This window comes from Mus musculus, chromosome X (genome assembly GCF_000001635.26).
Source record: "Mus musculus strain C57BL/6J chromosome X, GRCm38.p6 C57BL/6J".
Taxonomy (NCBI): domain Eukaryota; kingdom Metazoa; phylum Chordata; class Mammalia; order Rodentia; family Muridae; genus Mus; species Mus musculus.
The window spans coordinates 157,850,019-157,873,807 of NC_000086.7; the positions used below are offsets into that span (position 1 = coordinate 157,850,019).

The window sequence follows — 23,789 nt, forward strand, 5'->3', positions numbered from 1 at the left end:
AAAAGTAAAAACAAATATTTTGAGTCAGAGATATAATACCCACTTTCCCTGCACAGGAATAGCACACATTTCCTTTACTAGCTCAAGCTGAGTGCTGGCCCGGGGCAGGAGAGCACTGAGAGACTGAGTTTTGCGAGTTTGCTTTGCTTGTCAATCTGTGTGTCTACATAAAAGAGTGCTCTGTGTGAGAGTATATACATATATGTGTGATGCTGACATCATGGCCATGGCTTTTTGTTCTGTGCATAATTTCTGTTTCTGGCACAATACCCAGCAGTTTGGTTTGAATAAGCAGCCTTCATGGTTATTTCTAATGACCAATTCACACAAGGCATGATTATGACATTCTCAAAGTAGATCCTAAATAGACTGAGCCATTACACAAAGAACATACACAGGCTGGAACGAGGCCACCAGCAGACATGCAGCTCAGTCTCCATGGCTGCATTGCCTGACCTCAGTGGGAGAGGATGCACCTACCCTGGCAGACTTAATGCACCAGGGTGGGGGGATTCCCAGGGGGTCTGCTCTCTCAGAGGAGATCAGGATGGGTCTCTGTGAAGGGGGACTGGGAGGGGATAGAGTAAACAGAAAAATGGTCAAGTTATCTGTCTTCTAAAAGAAATAACTGATTTTAAAGTGAATCTTTTCCAAATGAAACATTTATCGTGTTATATAATTCTAAATATTTAGAATGCAACAAAAAAATCAGTCACCATGAGAAAGGTGAACATATATTGCACTGAATATGAAAAATCTTCCAGGCAAAATGGGATGCAGTGCTCCATACAGAACAGTTTGTAGTGCAGGAAAAAATTAAGTGAGGAGATTTACTGAGTACTCAGAAAGAAATAGATGGGGCCTCAAAAATACTACTTGACCATTTTTAGTGAGGCTAATCATAATGGAATTGCATGGACTGCCCCCACAATATTGAACTATGATGACAAAATGTGTAATATTAATTTTATTGACAAACTCATTCGAACTGTCCTGCCTTGCCATGTTTATTTTGCAAAGAGACATGGAAAACGATGGACAGCATCAAATAATTATGCAATTAATGCATCTGTAGCCCAAACTTAAAAAACGCCATCAACCTAGGGGTGTATCTGAAGAGAAATCCTATACAAAAACAATAAAAAGAGGACCCTTGACAAAAAAAAAATCAAAAGCCATCTAACTAGAGACGCTCTGTGGCTTTGGAAACCTAAAGAAAGGATCGGTCTGATCCCATGTTCTAGACATGATTACTCCTTCCTACCTCTTCCCCACATGATGACCAGGACAAAATAAATCACTTAAAAAAAGACAGAACTGTTGACTTTGCCTATAAAATTGATAGAAAGTTTTATGAACAGAATTCCTATTTCAGAATTTAATACTCTTTAATTGGCTGAGATGGAGCATTTTCCCTCCCCAGGGTTTACAGAATAATAAGCAAACCCTATATATTTATGTATAGCTGTTGTAAAGCACCTGGGTGAGAATAAAACAAGTTTTCGAACCAACACTTAAAACTGAGAAAAGTTTGTTAATTCTGCTAGTCATTAGAGTATTAAGCATGTATTAGGCTTGCCAGAATGCCTATAAAATCCTAGGATGAGTCTTAAATACTCTTTTCATAAGAGTCTGCTATAATGTCTGATAGATAAAGATGTTGGGTGGTTTGGCAGGTGATGGGTGCTAATTATCTTTTCAGCACTGACTGCCATATCTTTTGCAATGTTCTCATGGATACTGGATAATATGTACTTTATACAGAAAACGTCTAAATGTGAATTTGGTGACAAATGATTCTTATATTTTATTGGTGGAAGATATAGAATTCTCATCAAGTCATGTGAGCAGAAGAGGCTCCTTGCTAAAGAAACCAAGTGTCACATTGACAGAGCTCTGACCTGTTAGTAACTTGTAAGCTATAAGTTGTTGATTTTTCCACTAGTAGTGATGAATAACTTATGCTAATGTAACCTATAATCAAAGTCCCTTACTGACAGGGTGCATATTACATTTTATTTGTATCTTCAAAAAGAGGAGGCCAATCCATTAAAAAAAGCAAATAAATAACTGGTTCAAGCATTATTGGTTCCAGTCATCTATACTAATTTGCTTAATTCACATAATGTTATTCACCTACAATCTTTTCATTTTACAGTTAGGACTTAAAGCCAGACGTTTGACAATTTAAATAACTGAGTTAAGGCATTTCCCTTAAATAAATCAGGGTTCTGGACCAGTGTTTTATGGTAGTTATAAACAGAAGCTTCGTATTAGCATGTTGCATAACAAACTTGATAGCTAGTAAATATATTCAGCTTTTTTTTTTGAGACAGGGTCTCACATAGTCTGAATTAACTCTGAGCTTGCTATGCACCTGATGATGATCTCAAATTCCTAATCTTCCTGTGTCTAAATTCCAAGTGTCTGTGAGTGTGTGTATATGCACCACTATGTCTGTCTAAAAACATATTTTTAAGGTAAAACACCCCAGAATTACTAGAAAAGTGACTGAATTATCTTCTTTTCCTTTTGAGTTGATACCCATACCAATGTACATCAACAAAATAACTGGATTCTTCCAGCAAATTGGTTTCTAGAAAAAGCCAAGCAATTTGGAATGACATGCTATATGAAACTTCTTTTAGGGGAAAAGTGCCTTTTGAACTTTTTCCCTGACAGTGAGAGGAAAGATAGGAGTGTAAATGTTGGTATGCAGGTGTGTAGTCAGTTATGCAACCAGGGTTTTGTTGACACTCTACTCAAAACATTTATAATTTCTTGACCCAAACTCAGGGGACAATCAGTATGGACTGGCAGGATCTATGCATGAAAGTAAGAAGAAAGTAGGGAAGAGAAGAAGGTAAAGAAATGAGAACTATTAACCTCAAAAAGCAAGCAGGGAGCTGGGAGAAAAAGTATTTTAGTGGCATTTGTCCTGGCTCATAAATTAGGGAGGCCTAACTTCCTATCCAGCATGACCACTATTTTATTTTAAAGGAAAACAACCTTCAAATAAGAAGTTAAAAGTCTATTACTGTGTACACAGGCTAAGAATTTCCACAAACATACTTACTTTTCTCTCCAACGTTTTCTCCTGCTGCTTCCTCTTCTTCCTCCTCCTCTTCTTCCTCCACCTCTGGTGGCTGTATGTCATCTTGTGGGTCACAGGCACTAACTGGTGTGTTCAGACAGCAATGGTTGAACCCGCTATCTCGAGGCAGAGTAAAACTTCGAGGCTTGCCCCCATTGCCGTTTAACACTTGCATCCTCTCGCTCTCTGCTAAAGGGTATGGGCCATAATGATCCTGGAGGTGGCACTTCTGAGTTGGAAGAGTGGACTGCCGCCTGTGCTCAGGGGAGATGGCTGCTGAATCCGAGAAGACAGAATCTTCCAGAGGCAGAGTCTGAAGATAGTGTAAGCCTGAGCTTGTCAGCGGTGTCTCGATTAAATCCTGCCAGGAGCGGCGCTGACTGGCTGTCTTGCGAATGGGAGACACAGCACTGCTCCCAGTGACTTCCTGGCGGAACTCCTCGTGTGAAGACTGAGACTGAGAGGTCTCTGTGGAGGAAAGCCGGCTGTGTTTTGCTTCCACATAAGGACTGGCACAACTCATCTGTGGAAAGAAGCCCCTGATCAGTTTCCACAGAAATAGCAGACTATTCAGATTGTCAAATACCATTCTTTTTGATTTTTACCACCATGTATTTACTTGGATAGAAATCTTACACAGTCAAGTAACAATTGCATAGTTTCGCAGACATCTTTTTTTTAATTAGATATTTTCTTTATATTCAAATAAAGCATTTTATTTCAAATGCTATCCTGAAAGTTACCTATATACTCCCTCTGCCCTGCTCTCCTACCCACCCACTCCCGCTTCTTGGCCCTGGCATTCCCCTGTACTGGGGCATATAAAGTTTGCAATACCAAGGGGCCTCTCTTCCCAGTGATGGCCGACTAGGCCATCTTCTGCTACATATGCAGCTGGAACACGAACTCTGGGGGTACTGGTTAGTTCATATTGTTGTTCCACCTATAGTGTTGAAGACCCCTTCAGCTCCTTGGTTGCTTTCTCTAGTTTCTCCATTGGGGGCCCTGTGTTCCATCCAATAGCTGACTGTGAGCATCCACTTCTGTATTTGCCAGGCACTGGCATAGCCGCATACAAGACAGCTATACCAGGGTCCCTTCAGCAAAATCTTTGTGGCATATGCAATAGTGTCTGGGTTTGGTGGCTGATTATGGGATGGATCCCTGGGTGGGGTAGTCTCTGGATAGTCCATCCTTTCGTCTTAGCTCCAACTTAAAGTCTATAGGCCCCAGCTTACCCTTTAAGAGTTAGGAATTCAAATGCCTTGAGAAATAGATATAACAGTTGTCCATGAAACATCCATTGATACAATAGTACAAACCTGATAATAATGAAACTATTAGAAACTGTAAATGTTTATGTAATAAAGATTCTGCAACTAAACAATTTAAAAATGTTTACATCTTTTGAAATTCTAAAGGAACAGTCCCCATAGATTCTTATTTCTGTATTTTAAGCAGCTTAGGGGGTGAGAGAAAGAGAGAGGCTTTTGTATATGAGAAAAAATTGTCTATAAACAGAGTAACTTTTCTGCTTCTTCATAGGTAAGTGTCTATCTCTATGGGTCCCACAGAGTCTTGTGGTTTTGTCAATTCTATAATAATTTCCGGAGAACTGAAAATAGGGATGTGAGGGTAGAGGGACATCCATCCTTTTGGAGATGATGAGGAATGGGATGAGGAACTGTTGGAGGGTAGAATGGGGAGAATAATGACTGAACTGTAAAAAAAGATTAAAGATAAAAAAAGGAAAATATGGGTGGGATGAAATCATAGTTTGTTGGGGATTAGCATATAGGCACTATATAGAGTATATAAAAAGGACTATATTTTGTGTATGAATTTAACTTTGGGAAAATATACTATAGCATAAAAGACAAACAAGAAGAAAGACTAGCATCAATAAAATGCTGTAAAAAATGTACAGAACCACGCTCTACCTGGCACAAGCCTTACTCTCCAGCTCTAAAGGCTAGCAGGCTACCCCAGGTGCCTTTCTGCAAGTAGCTAAGCTACACTTATTAATCACTAATGGGGTTGAAGTGTCCCTAGAAGAAATTTGGCTGAGATGAACATGTCACCCCACTTGGAAAAGGAAGAGAAACTATATAGCATCATCCATGGGTAAATTATTATCTTTTAACATATTGAGTGGTATATTGAACTTAATAATATGAATAGTTTCTTTCCAAGATGCTACTGTTATGCAAACAAAAGAGGACACATTAAGCAGAAGAGCAGTGGAACACTGGGGGTGCAGAGGGAATACTGGGTATTGAAAGCTTTAAGTGGGGCTGAAGGCAGGAGGGTTGGGGAGAGTAGGGTTAAGCAAAAATAAGGATATATTTTAAAAGACACATGAAAACCTACTTCGTGGTAAGGTAATTAAAAATAATTAAAAAATAAAACATGGTTCTCCTCTTATCTTTTTAAAACATTCCAAAGGAATTATTCAGATCCTGGTATTTTTTTTCTAAGAAAGTGAAAGTATTAATTACTTGGAATAATACAAAGAGACTGAATTAAGTTGACCTGTGTTACATAAACTAGCTTTCTTTTTCCTTTGTCCCAAGATACAGAGAACTGACTACTTTGGTAACATTACCATTACATTCAATAGCTACACTGACATACTCTCAGTAACTCCTATGGGAAACAGACACAAGCTGGCAGAGTCTTTAAAAAAGTTGGATAATTATTTACCTCAGTAGAAGATTTATACATAAGGTGATTTATAGATTTAAGCATTCTGTAAGAATTCTGGAGCACCATAAACATATACATTAAAGCTGACAGCTTGGCGATATAAAGTACTTCAGCAAGCACTCACAAGCTAAAGTCATCTGGGAAGAATACCAATAGAGAAAATAACCCCATCTAATTGTCCTGTAGGCAAGTTTGTGGGGCATTTTCTTGATTAATGATTGATGTGGGCGGGCCCAGGACATTGTGGGTGGTGCCATCTCTGGGCTGCTGCTGAGCAAGCCAGTAAGCAGAATGCCAGCATGGCCTCTGTTTCAGTTCCTGCCTCTATCCAGGTTGCTGCCATGCCTGAGTTCCTGCCTTGGCTTCCCTCAATGATAGATTATGATCAAGACTTGTAAAACAAATTAGCCCTTTCTCCCCCAAATTGCTTTCAGTTTTGATATTTTCTTACAGCACTAGAAAGCAAACTAAGATAGCACAGGATATCTGTTACTGAGCTACACCCTAGCTCTTTTCTGTTGTTTTTAATTCCTTTTAATCTGGCAAACTCCTGCCAAAATTTAGGGTGATTGTTTACTTGATTAAATATTCCTTGTAAACATAAACATAAACATATTTTCCTCCTGATTTCGGATGACAATTTTTCTTTTCCCCAGGAAATCTTGTTTCACATACAATTTACGATAGGCTTCTCGTTCAGAGCATCTTGCTCCGTCCTGAGCACACTGCTAGTGAACTTACAGAGGGAGGCCGTGGGTATGTGTCATAGGGGGGCGGAGGGCTGTCTTGTTTTGGTGTCGATGGAGTATCTGCTTCTTCTTTGTCACTCTCGCTCCAGTAATCTGAAAATTTATACATTTTATAAGTACTTATAGCCATATTTCTCAAGAAAAGATAAAACCACTTAACCAAAAAGATTTACATTTCTTTACTACAGCATGTCTGTTATCATTGTCATACCCAAGAGTTATCAGTTTCATTTTGGAGAAGGACAAAATAACCTAATCACAATCTCATTCAAAATTAATGATAAATAGGAAGTCTTAATATGGTACTCTATAAGTCAAATCATGTTTAGGATACATTTGATTTGAGATCAAAGTACTCAGAATTCTTAATTAATAAATACCACAGGATGTTTCTTAAAGTATGTCCCATTGCTGTGGTGACTACTCAGAGAGAAAAGCAATATACCATATGCCGCTGTATAGCTATACCAATATAAACACCTCCAAAATTAATGTTCTAAATCCCCCCTTTCTGGCTTCAATTCCCTGGTTTTCTAACAATTGCTGCTTTCTAGAGTCAAGCTGACATACTCCCACCTCTCCTTGGAAAGACATGGCAAACCCTAAATCTTACCAAACACACACACACACACACACACACACACACACACACACACACACTGCATGTCACCTAAATTGAGCTACAAGTACCAAATTTCCAAAATTACCTAAAAGGTAGGAAATATAAGCCAGTAGACAAAGTTACTTAGCAGAACTGAGACAAGAGGGAAGATAAAGAACTCTAAGAGTTCTTTTGTTCATATTGTTAGTTAAATCCAACAAAAGACCAACAATCAGAATCACTTTTACTATATTAGTCATAACTGTTGTGTTGATTCTTTATGTGAGTTCCACACAAAGAGCTGGGGTGACTCCAATAGCAATTTCAGGTGAGATAATAGGTATAAAAAGCAGAGGAAATTTGTCTGAAAATTGGGATTCTAAAACAACCAGCACAAGGCTCAAGAAGTATTCAGATTCAAGTGAAAACCACAGTACATATTTTTGTAGGAACCCTTCTCTTTCCAGAAATTCTCAATTGCAATGTTTTTCCTATAGTGCTATCTAAAAGTGAGTACAACTAACTTTTTCAGAAATTGTTACATTCCATGTAGGAAATAATAGAGCTGGATTAAAACTAAGGCATCGCCTTGATCCAAAGCTCTGCAGATTAAATTTCTGGGTCTTTTGCTTGACATATCAAGAAGTTTAATGTTAAGTATAGTGAGGTTATTTAATCTCCCTTACCCACTTCTGAGTTTTAACTCTGGTTACTGTGAATAGAAAGTCTCTATCAATGGATATTGGATATAAAATAAACTGCCCATTCTATTCAGGCCTTAAAACTCAAGGATCCACTGAGGAAAAAAAATATGTCAATTAATCTTAATTAGATATCTGTTTCCCCCTCCCCTAATTAAAAAAAAATCAATGGGAAACTGGTCATGGGAGCATACAACGATAACTCCAATACTCAGGAGGCTGACCCAGGATTTAAAGTTTGAGCTAGCTAAACCCTACCTAAAATGTCCAGTGGAAAATAATAATGGAGATACTGGACAATGATTACCACTATAACTAAGGCCTCCCTCAAAGATTGACATAGATGCTCAGAAACAGCTAGTAAATGATGGTGGACAAAGCATGACTCATATTCAGAAGCAATTCTTCACTATACAACGTCACCAGACATCTATGGTCTTAGTGGCATTATTTAACTTTGTTGGGTCTATTTTATTATCTGTACAAGTGTAACTAATAATAATAACTGACTTTCCGAGTTGTATTCATGTGAGTACTAAACAAAGTAACATAGATGAAGCACTTTGTACTGTGACCACATTCAAGAAGTATTAGGAGGCATTTCTCTTCTTGGGTACATTTTAGATTTTATGCCAGGTCAGACATAGACCCCAAAGGCAGTAAATATCTGATGTTCATTTTTATACACACTCTTTTTTTTCTTTTGTAGCATTTTTGAACAGTGAAGAATGAAATCTAGAGTCCCAGGGTCTGTGCAGTTTTGTGAGAGCCTGAAAAATTCCTGGGAAATCAATGCTAGCATTCATCTCTCCACATATGACACAAAGTGAGCTTGCTAAGAGCTTTCTACCCTTATCTATCCCAGTTTCCGATAATGCTGTCTGAGTTTATCCTCAATGTTTGCATTGACACCTTGGGGTCTTGGTGCACTAATAGCTCAAGTGGTCCTCATTAGCACACTGGAAAAGAGATGATTAACATTTTATTCAGAGCTCCATAGCTGCTATCATATGTAAGAGATCTCAAGTGTTTATTTTTATTCCTCAAATTAGGAAAAATGCTAATATCAATTTGACATAATTCTTGGCTTGTTAAAAAGTAATAGCAATATAAACATTTGTTGGTTTGCTTAAGAAAAGGTGGAAATACTACTCTACAAATTAACTTCTTGTGCTAAGCTATGGGAAAGGGAAAAAACAATGATATAAAAAAAGGCAGCAATGAAAACTTACTCGACTCTTTGGGAACATTTGAACATGGGAACATCATATCTTAGTGGATGAAACTAATCTGATATTTTTCTAAGAGCCAATAGATTTTAGCTCTTAAAATTATATAGATATATATTTTAATGAGTCTTACAATGATAGAAAATTTTGTTATTATGAATAAACATGGCCATCATCAGAAGAAGGAAACTCCTTTTTTACTGTTTTATCTTGACACAAAGGACATATTTTTTCTCTTTTTTTTTAATTAGGTACAAAGGACATATTTTTAAAACTTGCTGTTATTTTGAACTGTTAAAGAAACACAATACAGGTCATTGACTTTTATGTGATTAAAGCTTTATAATGACCTTAAGGAATTATCATTTTTATGGTAAAACATTAAAATTCCTTTTTTCTAGATTTCTGAGGATATAGATTTATGATTTATGATCATTATCTCTATCCATCTTGCTGTCAGTAGTCCACAATAACTTTTACTCTTTACTCGTATCTAACTATAACTCAGTACTTGCTCATTACTTTGTTTACTACCCACTTAATTATTCATAGCCTTCAGTTACCACTACTCTATTTTTAACTTCAAAGAGCTGTATTTTGTATGAAACCTAATTTCTGTACTAAAAATTATACTCAGGAGATGTCAAATAGGTATAGAGGAGTGGATTTGACATACATATTTCTCAGTTCCCAGTAGAAGACCAAGGAACTTAATCACATATTAAGTAGGTAGTCTATTATGTTTCTGTGATATTTTTCTACGTATGTATTACCCATATTTCCAGCTCTTATGTCTTTAAGCAGCCAGGTAAAATAAGCTTTAAAGAGTTACTTAGTAGGTTTTCAAGACATGTGAAAGGGAAGGCTGATATATTTTTAGTATTCTTACCACAGAAATTAAGATGTAGAAATTGCACCAGGCATAAAGTTGAGGAAGTTAAAACACTAAGTCACATTTACTACATCATAGTCTTAGATGAGGTTTGCCTGTGCATAGTGATTTCATGAAGATTGCTTCTACATTATTTGTAGAATTGTGCAACCCGCTTCCACTCTGTAGATTAGTTACTGCCTTCAGTCCACATTATTTTCACTGTGCAGTTCAGAAAGCAGAGACAGACAACCAAAAGTCTTTTGCCATTCCCTTCCCGGGAGGATGCCGTTTATCCTCGTTTCCTGGAACCTGTTTTATGTTACTATGTTCATGTTCTCCATTGCACTAAAACTACCTTTTTGAGCAGAACCCAGTATAGTTGCTGGATAGGTGCTTACATTTTCACACAATGGTGCCATTGAGGGTTTTTTTTTTTGCCAAAATAATTCAATAAAATATTTTATCTTTCTGTCCGTTATCAATATTATACCAAAATTCACTTCAAAATAATTTTCTTCAAAAGATTTTGCCTCATTAGCCCTGCCTTTTTATGCAAAATGTGCAACATAATAATAAAATAAAAGGTATTTCTTTACCTTGTTCTTGTTTAATCCTCTCTCTTTCTGCATATCCTGCAGTCAGCATGTTAATTCTGTTAAGCCACCTGGAAAAATAAAGAAAAAAAATGACAATTATACTTGTCAGAAACACTTATTGTAAAATATCTTAAAAGAATAATCCTACATATAAAATATATTCTTTATTAAACTTGAAATAGTTTAAGTCTTCAATAGGCAATAGTCTACTGTAGAACAAATTGTTCCCACACTGAAGATGTAATTCCAATGGAACAGTTATTTAAAGCTGTTAGTATGTGCAATACAAAAGGTTTTGAAATGGCCAAAGCCCTAACAATTCTTTTCCTTCAAATGTATAAATACTTCAATTATGCCTGCTCTTCTTCTTCTTCTTCTTCTTTTTTTTCAGATAAAATGCTCCTTTGGAGACACTTATAATAGCCAGTCTAATTTATACAGATAGGAGAAAAGTTTTAGGACTTAGCTATAAAAATAATAGTTACCATGAAATAAGTCTTGATTACAGTAGAAACTGGGGAGAACTCACATTTCAAACTACCATGAATAACTTTGGAATTACTGTTAGAGTTAATGTCATTATATTGTGAAATAGTCTGATCTAGAAGTATTTTAACGAAACCTGTGTTTGACAATTTTTCTCTTAAAATCCTATATCCGTTTTAACCATAAAATAAGTTGGTTTAACTGAATTACATAATTAACAATTTTTCAAGTTGTGTTATGTGTATATCATATACCTAGTAAATTTTGAAGAGGGAAAAGTTGTATCTCTGATGGGCATCTATTGAAATCTAAACTGCAATTTTAAGAAAACATTTAAATACAAACCAGTTCAGCAAAACATATCAGGTATATATCATCCTAAAGAATATATGGAAAGTGAAGAGAAGACTGGAGTCCTAACAGTATAGAGTAAAATATTCACTAAAATTCAACAATATATATTATATTTTATACTCATATTCCAGTAGATTATAAATTATAAATCAAAATTCATGGTAAAGCCTTTGAAATGACTAATTATTAGGAAAATATTAAAATAAAATTTAATATATAGTTCATTTGTAGTGAGAAAGGGGTTGCATTTGTATTATAGGGTAAATCCAATTACTTTTGGGAAAAAGAGTAGACTGATGCTGTTAGGTAAAAAGGATGATGATAACAATAAAAATTCATGGACATTTAATCCACTACTATGCATTTACTTCTTGAAAAACGCCGAGCTTTCTATCAGAATTCTAAAGAAAATGAAGATTCTTGGGAGGTGAACTGAGAAACTGAAGTCTTCTTCAGTTTTTCAACTCATCGTTTATTAAATATCTATTTGTGTTTCTGAGATATGGAAATGTATAAGGCATAGCCCTTGCTTTCCCTGGCTCTAGATTGCTAAAATTCTTAAGACAACTTGGAATTTAAGCTATTACTAGGAAAAAATTCTGTTCATAATAAAAACTCTTAAGCGAGTGTATGAATATCTGCAGGCTGCTGTGTCCAGCCTAAAAAGAAAGAATATTGTATAGCTGTTGTTGTGTCTTGGATATTCTTGTCCTTAAGCTATAGCTGGGACAACCTAACTTACTGATATACTTGGTATCAGTATTATTAGTTGATCTCGTAGGTTGTTCTGAGAGCAAATATATATGTGTTAACTGAATCCAGAAGTATTTATTGAGAACCTGTATGTGTCAGACATGGTTCTAGACACACAGAATATATAGTATATAAAACAAAATACCTAATTTCATGATGCCTGAATCTTAACAATGGAGGCAGATGACAAATAGGGATACAAGTAAGCATCTATGAGGAGCACATGCCATTTTTTAAAGCAGCAAGAAAAGTCTAATTTAGAATGTTAGAAGTTGCTGGGGAGTAGGGGAGTCTATGTTAGTTTAGGAGGTCAGGGATACATAGATTCAATTTACAATCTTTTCGAGGACACTGATGTAGAAGATTTTTAATATTAATCCTATCTTCTGATGCTTTAGAACATGAACATATAAGTAAGGGAATATACTTAGAATGACACAGAATAATGCAATGAGATAGAAATAAGTTAAGAATCATGGTAGAAATATAGAATACTAGTTAAAAAAACAAATGAGTAATTTCTCACAGTTACAAGGATACACATACACATACTTAAAAATGAATATATCTGTGTACACAGACTTTATCAAAAACTGAATTTAAGGAATGCTTTTATAGCCTTATTAGTAGTTGGTCCTGTTACTACTGGATTTACATATTTTTTAAAATCTAGAATATATATATGTATATATACATACATATATATATTTACAAATTCAGCACTATGGTAAATTTAATGCAAAATAGAAATAATAGTGCCTTAAAGTAAAAAAATAATCAGATAAAGCATGTATTACCTATAATTATGTTTATTTAAGAATATATCCCATTGAATTAGGCATGCTTTCAAAGATAAACAAATATGTAAAGGGGTGCCTTTCCATAACACTAATCCTAGCTGCAGGTTTCTGGCACTGATTATTTTATACTGTTAACAAGTATTTTTTAATTTCTTATTGAAAGTAAATACTAGGAATAAGATTATTAGAGAAATAAAAACTAGGGTAAACAAAGATATATTATGATTCTATTATTAAATTCATAGTTTATGTCTGTAATTCTGAGATATACAGTATATAAGGGCAAGTCTTATATAAAACAAGACTTGTAGATGTATATTGCAGTGCTGATATTTTGGATTAGTTGTTTCTTTTCTTTTATCTACTACTTTAAGTAAGGAAATAAATGACATGGGTTTGGTTTCGTTTCTTCTTTTCTTCTATGGCATTTAGAACCCTAGAAGTATAAGGGAAGAACAGTGATCGCGAGATCCTTTTGAATATACTGTGAACATAGAATAGCAAACGAAGGCTAAGAAAGGTTTTACAATTGATAAAATGCATGGACAATGTCTAAGCTAAAATGATTACAATTAGCATGTACCAGGAATGATTAAATTATTTTAATTCTTACAGGGAGTCAAATGGTACCTAATGCATTCATCTTGTAAGAGCTACTCATTTATTTTTTAAAAATTTTTTATTAGATATTTTCTTAATTTACCTTTCAAATGCTATCCCAAAAGTCCCCTATACTCTCCCTCTGCCCTGCTCCCCTACCCACCCACTCCCACTTCTTGGCCCTGGCATTCCCCTGTACTGGATCATATGAAGTTTGCAAGTCCAAGGGGCCTCTCTTTCCACTGATGGCTGACTAGGCCATCTTCTGCTACATATGCAGCTAGAGACATGAGCTCTGGGGGTACTGGTTAGTTCATAATGTTGTTCCATCTATGGGGTTGCAGACCCCTTCAAGAGCTACTCATTTATATCAGTATTCTTTATTTGGTTTTAATACAAACCCTTCACATATATCTACAGGTAACTGAATTTCTTATCATTTGGCTAAACTATCATGGGCATAGAACTATAGAATTATAGGATAATTATAGCTCCAAAATTGGAACCTCAAGTCCTCCATTATATACAGGTGAATAAACATTTTTGCTTTTAGAGTAAGGAGAAAAATCTCTGAAAATTCTTAGTGCTGGTAAGAAAATTTAAGTATAGTAAATTATATAAATCATGAATGAGGACATTTCCTTTCTCTGCCACTTCCTTTTATACATCTCTTCTTTTCAAAAGCCATGACTGTACTTCCAGTTGTTAAATAATTGATTTACAAAAGTAGCTTAAGTGTTCATTTCCTGTGCTTAAGCGTATTCATAAAGCAGCACAATTTTTTGTGCCTTAAATATTTGGATACTTCTTTTTTGAGACATCTAAAGAAAAGTAAATGAGGTAAGAGAACAAAAGTATGTAAATATTAAAACTTATTGCTACTGAACTCTTACATAACACTTGAAACTTGAAAACCTCTACTGAGAGAGTTTTTCTCATTTTATAAAAGGGTCAATTCTTTAGTACAGAAAGGTCAAGTTTCTTGTATACAGTTACAGAGCAAAGAAGTTGGAAAGCTGGGATTTGTTTTGTCTAAAGGGCTACAGTGCTGATCACTAAGCTTAAGCTTTGCTGCCTCTTCCAAGTGTTGGAAAATTATATATGCAATGTGCATTAGTTTCTGCAATTATAACAAGGAGAACATTTTGATTTTTAAATCCAATTTCTATTTTATTAAACAGAGAGGGGAAAATGAAAGGAGCAAAAAAAAAAAAAACTAACTAAAAAATGGGTGTACTGGCTAGTTTTGTGTCAACTTGACACAGCTGGAGTTATCACAGAGAAAGGAGCTTCAGTTGAGGAAATGCCTCCATGAGATACAACTGTAAGGCATTTTCTCAATTAGTGATCAAGGGGGAAGGCCTCTTGTGGGTGGTGCCATCTCTGGGCTGGTAGTCTTGGGTTCTATAAGAAAGCAAGCTGAGAAAGCCAGAGGAAGAAAGCCAGTAAGTAACATCCCTCCATGGCCTCTGCATTAGCTCCTGCTTTCTGACCTGCTTGAGTTCCAGTCCTGACTTCCTTGGTGATGAACAGCAGTATGGAAGTGTAAGCCAAATAAACCCTTTCCTCCCCAACTTGCTTCTTGGTCATGATGTTTGTGCAGGAATAGAAACCCTGACTAAGACAATGGATAAGTCTGAAATGTGAAACACTGTGGTATATGAAGAGGAAAATATGTGTATGTTTTCCTTTAGCCATCCAAACCCCACAGAGCCATCAAATCAGGTGGCTATATAATCCTGTCCCATGACAGATGAAAGGAAGCAGGAGGGGTTACTACACTTGCTCGACCTAAACTATTGAAATGGATATTCTATTAAATATACTTCGTTCTTAAATAAGGCAGGTTTTTGCGCACCTTTTTTGGCATCTAGAAATACATGTTAAGGCATATTCCTCAAATTAAACATGTAAAAAATCTTTTTTGTGGTAATATTTTAGATTTATATGGGTTTATGGTACTTTTGATGTAAAACTGACAGTCAAAAGTTTGACTGTCAATTTTGTTTAAAATACACATTTAAAAATGTTATTCTTTATTATTATTTATCTATAAGTTGTATTATACATAGATGGAACTTAGAACACATATTAAGCAAATACTATTTTTAAAAATTAGGCATGATCACATGGGAATATAGTTGGACTAGTCAGCTTTTATTCAACTCATGCAGAATCTACAATAAGATTCCTTAAAGATTGCTGAAGAAGAGGCTGGGAGCTGGCACTTTAGGACTAGTTAACTAAGTCACTTGAGATGTCGCTTACCTGTTCATGTCATCAAGATGTTCAGCAGCAAAATAAAAGCTTTTGATTTTAGGATGGCAGGCTTTGAATGCACTGTGAACAAAACCACAACGAAAGTTACATTTATGTTTTTGCAAACCGGAAAAAAGGTTCTAATTCATATACCTTTCAAAAAATTATTAAAGTTGAGAGAGGGGAAGGAAAAAAATCAAAATATGTTGTATAAAAATTCAAGCTTTTAAGCTGGGTTTGGCACACACTTTTAAGTCCAGCACTTGAGAGGCAGAGACAGGTGAATGAATCTCTTGAGTTTAAGGTACGTTCTTAGACAGCCAGAGCTTGACAGTGAGACCTTTTCTATTTTTATTGGTAATTTAAAAGACATTCTATGCTGTTTATTTATTATTAACATCATCATCACTTGTGTTTCTATGTGTGTGCACAGATCAGAGGGGGGGAAACTGAGAGCTGATTCTCTCTATCCACGGATTCTAGGATTGAATTCAGATTATCAGGCTTCCAAGTAAAGTGCTTATCTTGTTGCCCCAAACTAAATTTTTATGGATAAAATTACTACAATGACTAACTTAAATTCACACATGTAATGCTTCTATCACAATGACAGAAATCAGTAAAATTTCATGTTATATCCTCAAAACTGCTTTCTTATAATGCCAGTTTGAAAGCACCACATAAACAACCTATAACATTAAAACTAGAAAATTACAAAATAAACTATCCAAACCCCCATCCCCCACACTCCCCATGTAAGATTAACTTACTATTTCTTGCGGCATTCACTGGCTCTATCGATTTTAAATTCAGGCAGACTGATGAATCCTTCTGCTTTTTCATCCTAAAGAAGCAAGATTTCTATTTAGTATATCATACCAAAGAGGTCTGAAGCTAATTATTCTTTGCAAGTATGGCTTAAAGATATTTCCAGTAATAAATGTATTGCTCATTTATTTTGTAATTCCACTTATGCTCCATAAATTCTACATACCCATAAAGCAAAGGAATATTTGAAAGCTTATAATTTTTAAAAATTAAAAAAATCCCTGACACTATTAATGATACTCTGTTATTCTTACAGATTCTAGCATAACTGTCCTCTGAGAGGCTCTACCCAGCAGCCAATGGAAACAGATGCAGAGACCCACAGCTAAACATTAGATGGAGCCCAGGGACTCTTGTTGAAGAGTTTGGGGAAGGATTGAGGGACCTGAAGAGGACAGGGACTCCACAGGAAGACCAACAGAGTCAACTAACTTGGACCCTTAGGGGCTCCCAGAGACTGAACCACCAACCAAAGAGTATGCATGGGCTGGACCAAGGCCCTCTTGCACATATTTACCAGACATGCAGCTTGGTCTTCAAGCAGGTTCCCCAACAGTTGGAGATGGGGCTATCCCTGAATCTGTTGCCTGCCTGTGGATCCCATTTCCCCAACTGGGCTGCCTTGTCTGGCCTCAGTGGGAGAGGATGCACTTAGTCCTGCAGTGACTTGATGGGCCAGGGTGGGATGATGGGGGTGGAGGGCTTCTCCTTTTCAAAGGAGAATGGGAGGGGAAATGGGGGAGGAGCTGTGTGAGGGGGAACTGGAGGAGAGGGGAGCTTCGATCAGGATGTAAAGTGAATAAATAAATTAATTGATGGAAAAAGAGAAAAAATATTATTTTATATTAAAATGGGAATATAAATAATTTTCAAAATAAAACATGTTTTATAAAAATTTTGCAGGCTATGGAAGTAGTTTAGTGGTAGAGTACTCATTTGTGCAGGATGTATTGGGTTTTCTGTTAGAATGTAAACAACAACAGTAACAAAACCAAAACCAAAAATAACAAAAAGAGGTAAAAGAAAAGATCATTTCAGGCCAGATATACAAAATAACTGAATATTTTAGTGTAAAATTTTCTATCATTTTAAAAAGCTTCATTTATTTCATGTCTGACTAATGGCAGAATGTATGTATGAGTATCATGCATATGCTTGTTGCCTAACAGAGGTCAGAAGATAGCATTAGATCCACAGAAACTGGAGTTACAGATGTTGTAAGCCATCATATGGGTGTTAGAAACAGAATAAATGCTCCAAGTGCTGAAAAACCTCTCCTGGCCCATTATTTATTATTTTTAATATTTTGATAAAAATATGGAGGAGGTGTTTACCAATTAAAATTTTCATTTCATTATAATAATTTGCTTATCAGTTTTGATTTTTGCTATATAACAATTATTTGGTGAATTCAATAGTTTAGAAATTAAGTATGTCAACTTGATTGTCGACTGTGTGGCTTCAGATATATCTCTCTCACTCAGAAACACACCAGTTTTCATTGGAAAAATTTAATAAAATTCATAAATCTTTATTTCTTTAATACTGGTTATAAAACAACATAGGGGAATTATCCAAAACATATTTGTCTCATGTTAAAGCAAGTATAATGTGATTTGTTGGCAAAACTTTCAGTTACTGTGTCCCTTACCTTGTTAATGACGAAGCTTGATAGACTTTTACTATTCCAAACTTTTTCCATACCTCCTTATTTATCAAATTTATGTAAGATTACTCCCCCTCTGCTGTATATGTGTTGGGGGTCTCATATTAGGTCGTGTAGGCTGCCTGGTTGGTGGCTCAGTGTCTGAGAATAGAAGATTCACCTAACCCTCAAGAGACCTGAGGCCTCAGGGAGTGGGGAGGTCTGGTGGGGTAGGGGTAAGGGGTGGGGACACCCTCTTGGAGATGGGGGAAGAAGTATGGGATGAGGAATAGTAGGAGGGTAGACCGGGAGGGGGAAACCGCCTAGATTATAAAAAGAGATAATAATAATAATAATAATAATAATAATAATTTAAAAAGACTATGTTATATGCAAAATGAAACCACAATACATATTTTTTGGTTTTGTTGTTTTCATATTTTTGTATTTTTATTGAGACTATATTCATATGTACAGGAATAAGAATAAGAATATATGTTAACTATATATATGTGTGTGTGTGTGTGTGCATATATACACACATATATATATTATATATATAATATATGTATATGTGTATATATCCTCATGTTTTTCTTTAGGTACAGGTTACACATACCTAAGGCATGTGAATGACACTCTTCTGCTATTTTGTTAACGTGACACAAGTTAGAGTCATGAGAGAGGAGGGATCCTCAATTGAGAAAATGCCTTCACAGAACCAGAATTTTTTTTTTTTGCCCACAATGTAATATTTTTATTGATTTTTTTGGGAGTTGCACATAATGCGCTTCATCACACTCACTTTCCAGCCCTCTCAGGTCTACCTCTCTGCCTTTGTTACTTCACCCCTCAAAAGAAAGGAAGAAGGAGGAGGAGGAGGAGGGAGACAGAGAGGAAGGAGAGTGGGAGGAGGAAGAGAAGGAGGAGGAGGAGTGGGGGGAAGAGAAGGAGCAGTGGCAGCAACAGCAGCAGCAGCAAGTTCAATTTTTGTCTATATAGTCACTGGAGCATGATCAAACTCCCAGTGGCCAGACCCTTAAAAGCAAGTGCTTCCTTCCCCACCTCTACCCCAACTGTGGAGAGCTACATTTCAGCATACTTGTGGCAATTTAAAAGAGAATCTTTGATGGCTTCCAGTCTAGGTTACCTTTTTTTGGGGGGGGGGGCAAAGAGGTACGGGTTGTCACGGAAGCCTTCTATGACTCTTTTTCTCAACTCTGAGTCTGCAGTCATTGATACCACTGCAAAGGAAGCTTCCTCGCCCTTTACAGTCTCTGGGAGCATGGATCACGGACTTCCACATGGTTTCTGGTGACTGCATGGACTACAGACATCCACATGACCTCCAGTGTCAGCAAATGCCATGGACCTCATGGTCTCTGGTGACAGCCTAGGCCACCAACATCAACACGGACCTCAGACGCCATCATGGTCTTAGAAGAAGCCCACCCAGACCATGGACATACAATACATCTTTACTGAATACCTTTCTACTTGATTTTTAGTCAGACCAAAATAAAAACAAAAAAGAAAATGGAGAAAAAAAGATTACTCTCCCTCTCACTATTTTGAAGAAAAGCACTACTCTCAGCTCTCTTTCTGTGTACTTGTGCGTGTGTGAGTATGCATGCATGTATGTATGTTTGTATTTTGTGCATCTGTGTTATTTCTATCATTAATGAACTATGCAAAACTTCTAATTTTGAACTTTAGACAGCAAGTGGAATTTGTATGCTAGATACAGAAGCACTCTACATTTTCCTTGAATGTTTTTCAGTGTGAAGCTCTATTCTGACTTCCACCTTATGGTACTCCTGTCATCCTCAGTTTCCATCTAAAATGTTTGTGGAGTATTATCTTTTCATAATGATGGAGCAGGAAATACTATATTTCCTCTAAAATAACAAGAAGGCTTTCCTGGAAATATATATTGCACATGGGTAACAGTAACAACAACTTGCCCAAGACTAAAATATAGGCACTATTTAATAAAACAGACAAAAGATTTTCATCTCTTATAGTTTGAAAGCCAGAGTATAAATTAGTGTACGCAGACTTATCTATAACTGAATTGAGATACTGCATCTTGATACCCCCTGATTAGCACAAAAATTTTAGTATATCTATTAAACAAAAATGTTTTTATATTTGTTTACTATAACTAGACAGGATATACTTACTGAAACAGATTTTATTTTATTTAACTCTATGACTGCCACAAAATATCAAAACAAAATAACTAAGTATATTGAAGCATATAGAAAATTATTAATTTATGATCTTCTAAACAAGCCTTCTATTAATGAACAGTAAATACTAAGCATTTTGTAAGACATGGTTCTAAGTTGTGTAACAGTATTTGATTCATGTCTAAGAAAGCTTAGTAAGATATGCATCATGACTTTCATTTTGGAGAGGAAGCTATAAGCACAGTCTCTCAAGTAGTATAATCCCTGAGTCTACTCTGTACTCATGATATAAGATAGCGGCATAATAGCTTGTTCAGGGAACATGAAATTTTCTAGATAATGTATGTTATAATCAAACGTCTAATAATGACAGTAACTTTTAGCAATTACTCTTCAAATGCAAACTGATTAATGTCTTAGGATACTATTTGTATAAAATCTACAAACCAATTATATATATATATATTTATATATTTATATATTTATATATTTATATATATACATACACATATATATGTGCTAACAGCCAAATTATTGTTTAAAAAGTCTAGTAAAGTGAAGTAATTGGTGTAACAATCAAGTCAAAGCAGTGTCAGGGGAAAACAAATCAATGAATAAATTACACATTGGCACATTTGGTGAGACATGATTTTGATTGGGATGATATGTTGTACCAAAAAGTAAAACCTTATACATGTCATAAGAACAATTAAAATACACTAAACATGCCCCTCCCCTCAAGCTGGCCAAAAGTAATGGATACTTAAAATTTTCAAAGTTAGTCTACTACTTATTTTTTTCTTCAAGAGAAACTGAAGTAAATTGAAACAATATTGAATTACTTAAGTTGCTAAGTTGTCCCCTCCTCCAAAACAGAATAAACCCTATAAAACTTTGAGTAAGAGTTTTTTAAAAAAATCTATATGATTTCTTTAAACTACTATATTAGTTATTTGGTATTTTTAGAAACAGATAACTTCACTATATTTTAAGTATGCCTAAGATATGTTGCTACATTAGAAAAATGGAGCAACCGTTCTTTCCAGAACTCTGAAGATAGATTCTGCATTGGCATGAGGGTGATATGATTTATAAGAAATGGCTCAGGTGTTGAGACTTTTGTTAGAGATGGATGAGAGCACCAATTGCTCTGTCTTACCTCTTCATTAATATACCAGTATAGGGATGCATCCTTTAGGACAAACCAGTACTTCTTCCATTTCTGTGAAAAATAGCTCTTTGCATCTTTCTTTTTCCAAAGCCATCCTTCACAGTCACCACGGCCAAGATCCTTGCAAGAAATTCTTCTTTTGCTCTTGCCTGATATAGCTCCTAAAGAGAGTGAGTGGTAATACTTTATACATTTTGGAAAATGCAAAGAATTAAAGAATAATCTGTAGATTCTGAAAGCAAGTCAGATACTTATTATTCATAAAAGTATCATTTCTGATTATGTAATCCTCATCTCAAGACTTTTTGAGACCATCTGTTATCAAAGATATATGCATGGCAACTGATCTAAAACCACGTTGACTTCAAGACAATGAGAGGATTAATGAAATGTGCTGGGGAATATCACTGTACAAAAGCAAGTTTAAAGGTTCATTTTCTTTTATTACCTTTGTTTTTCTTCTTTGATTTGTGCTGCAGAGAGGACTGTTGAAATGTCTGAAATGAAAGACAGGGGAGGTTAGTATGCTCAGAGTGTGATACAGAAAACTCATAGGGTTACAACAATGACTCTCAGTCCAGGTTAGAGAAGTCATTTTCCCATTAATATTTCAAACATTACTTTATTTTCCCATCTCCCTTGAAGCAGGAGAAGGCCTATGTGTCCTAATTTTGTTGGCAGATTCTAGAATAAGACACATTGTGAAACTAAGTGTTCTTAACCCCTCCCCCTGACACACATACACAACTGTTCAATTTGAGAGATTTATTGTGTTTCCAATACATCTCGTCGTATTCTCACATAATCTGATGAACTAGAAGGCAAAATGATTCTTTCTTGTTTATGTATCTAAATATATAAACACTTGGATCAATATCATGTCACACCTACTTATACCAGTATTATTGGCTAATCTTCATGTCAACAATTATCAGCACCTCAGCTCATCTCTTCTTTGAACATATGTACTTTCCCACTCCTCAATTACCTACCCCTACAACTATGTTTGGTATCTTGCCATTGCCTGTAGTATTTGTGGATTATAAAGCTTAATACCACTGTCCTATCAATGAAAAAATGTTATGTCATCTAAATCATTGACCATACCACCCAATTATCCTTGTATTGCTGTCCTACCTAGTTTCCATGGAATATCATTATAATTGTTCTTTTGCATTGTTCTCTATATCTATATGTATTTAACTGTTTACTATGCATTGAGAAAAAGCCAGAGCTGTAGTGATCTAACTTTTCAAATAGTGACTATAAATCACTGGTTCTACTCAGATAATATATTCATATACACTGTTCACTGGTATAATAAGATGAATTATGATTAGCTAATCAAGAGAGATTAGAGATTGCATGCGAGTTTTAAAGTCACAGACAAGTCTTTGAAGTGAACCTTCTTTGGAGTAACAGATTTTTCTTTTTCTACACAAACATATAATGGTTAAATAGATTTTCTTTATATAAAATTTTCTGATTTAGATGTAGAATAAATTCATATCACTATTTAATGTATTTCCTCCTTAAATAGTATATTTATATAAAACATTTTGTTCTTGTATGAGTTATAAACATCTAGTACATATAAAGATAACAGTAATCTCTTGATATAGTGTAATCTAGAAATAATAAACACCCAAGTTTCAAAGTACCATAAATATCTCTTTGTGTTATATTCATATATATAAACACACATGTGTAGATACACTTACATTATATATATGTATATATATATTATAGAAATCATAGCTATACAAATTCACAATTAGTTTTTGAGAGCATCAAAGACAAAATTTATTATGCTGTATGGGTAGTTCTGACTAGTGTTTAAGTATACTTAATTTACACATAATTATTTTACATATATTGTTTGCCATGAAATTACTGATATAGCTTTTTCCTTTTGTGTTCTCAAGCAATCATTATAGTTTTATAGTTCATTATTTTGAAACATGACAAAGATGAGAGATGCCTGTTTTTTTTTTCAGAAGCTATCTACATTAATAGCAGCTTATAAGAATTGGGTTATTTAGTGTGTTATATCTTTTACATTCACTTGTTTAGTTTATTATGGTGCTAGAGATCAGACATAGAGTTCTATCACTGGTCCTAGGTGGAGACATTACATTCCAATCTCTTCCA

General features: G+C 35.3%; 1 protein-coding gene across 7 annotated transcripts in view; it reads right to left on the minus strand.

Moving 5' to 3' along the window:
- Positions 1-23,789, minus strand: part of Cnksr2 (connector enhancer of kinase suppressor of Ras 2) — a 223,029-nt gene that overhangs the window by 28,589 nt on the left and 170,651 nt on the right. For all 7 annotated transcript variants that reach the window (XM_017318507.2, XM_006528861.4, NM_001310719.1 and 4 more), the window contains 7 exons: positions 22,087-22,135; positions 21,627-21,799; positions 16,573-16,646; positions 15,812-15,883; positions 10,551-10,618; positions 6,542-6,642; positions 3,077-3,617 (listed from right to left, as the gene is read on the minus strand). In XM_017318507.2, the coding sequence (XP_017173996.1) occupies positions 3,077-3,617; positions 6,542-6,642; positions 10,551-10,618; positions 15,812-15,883; positions 16,573-16,646; positions 21,627-21,799; positions 22,087-22,135 (1,078 nt within the window). The remainder of the gene's footprint in view (positions 1-3,076; positions 3,618-6,541; positions 6,643-10,550; positions 10,619-15,811; positions 15,884-16,572; positions 16,647-21,626; positions 21,800-22,086; positions 22,136-23,789) is intronic.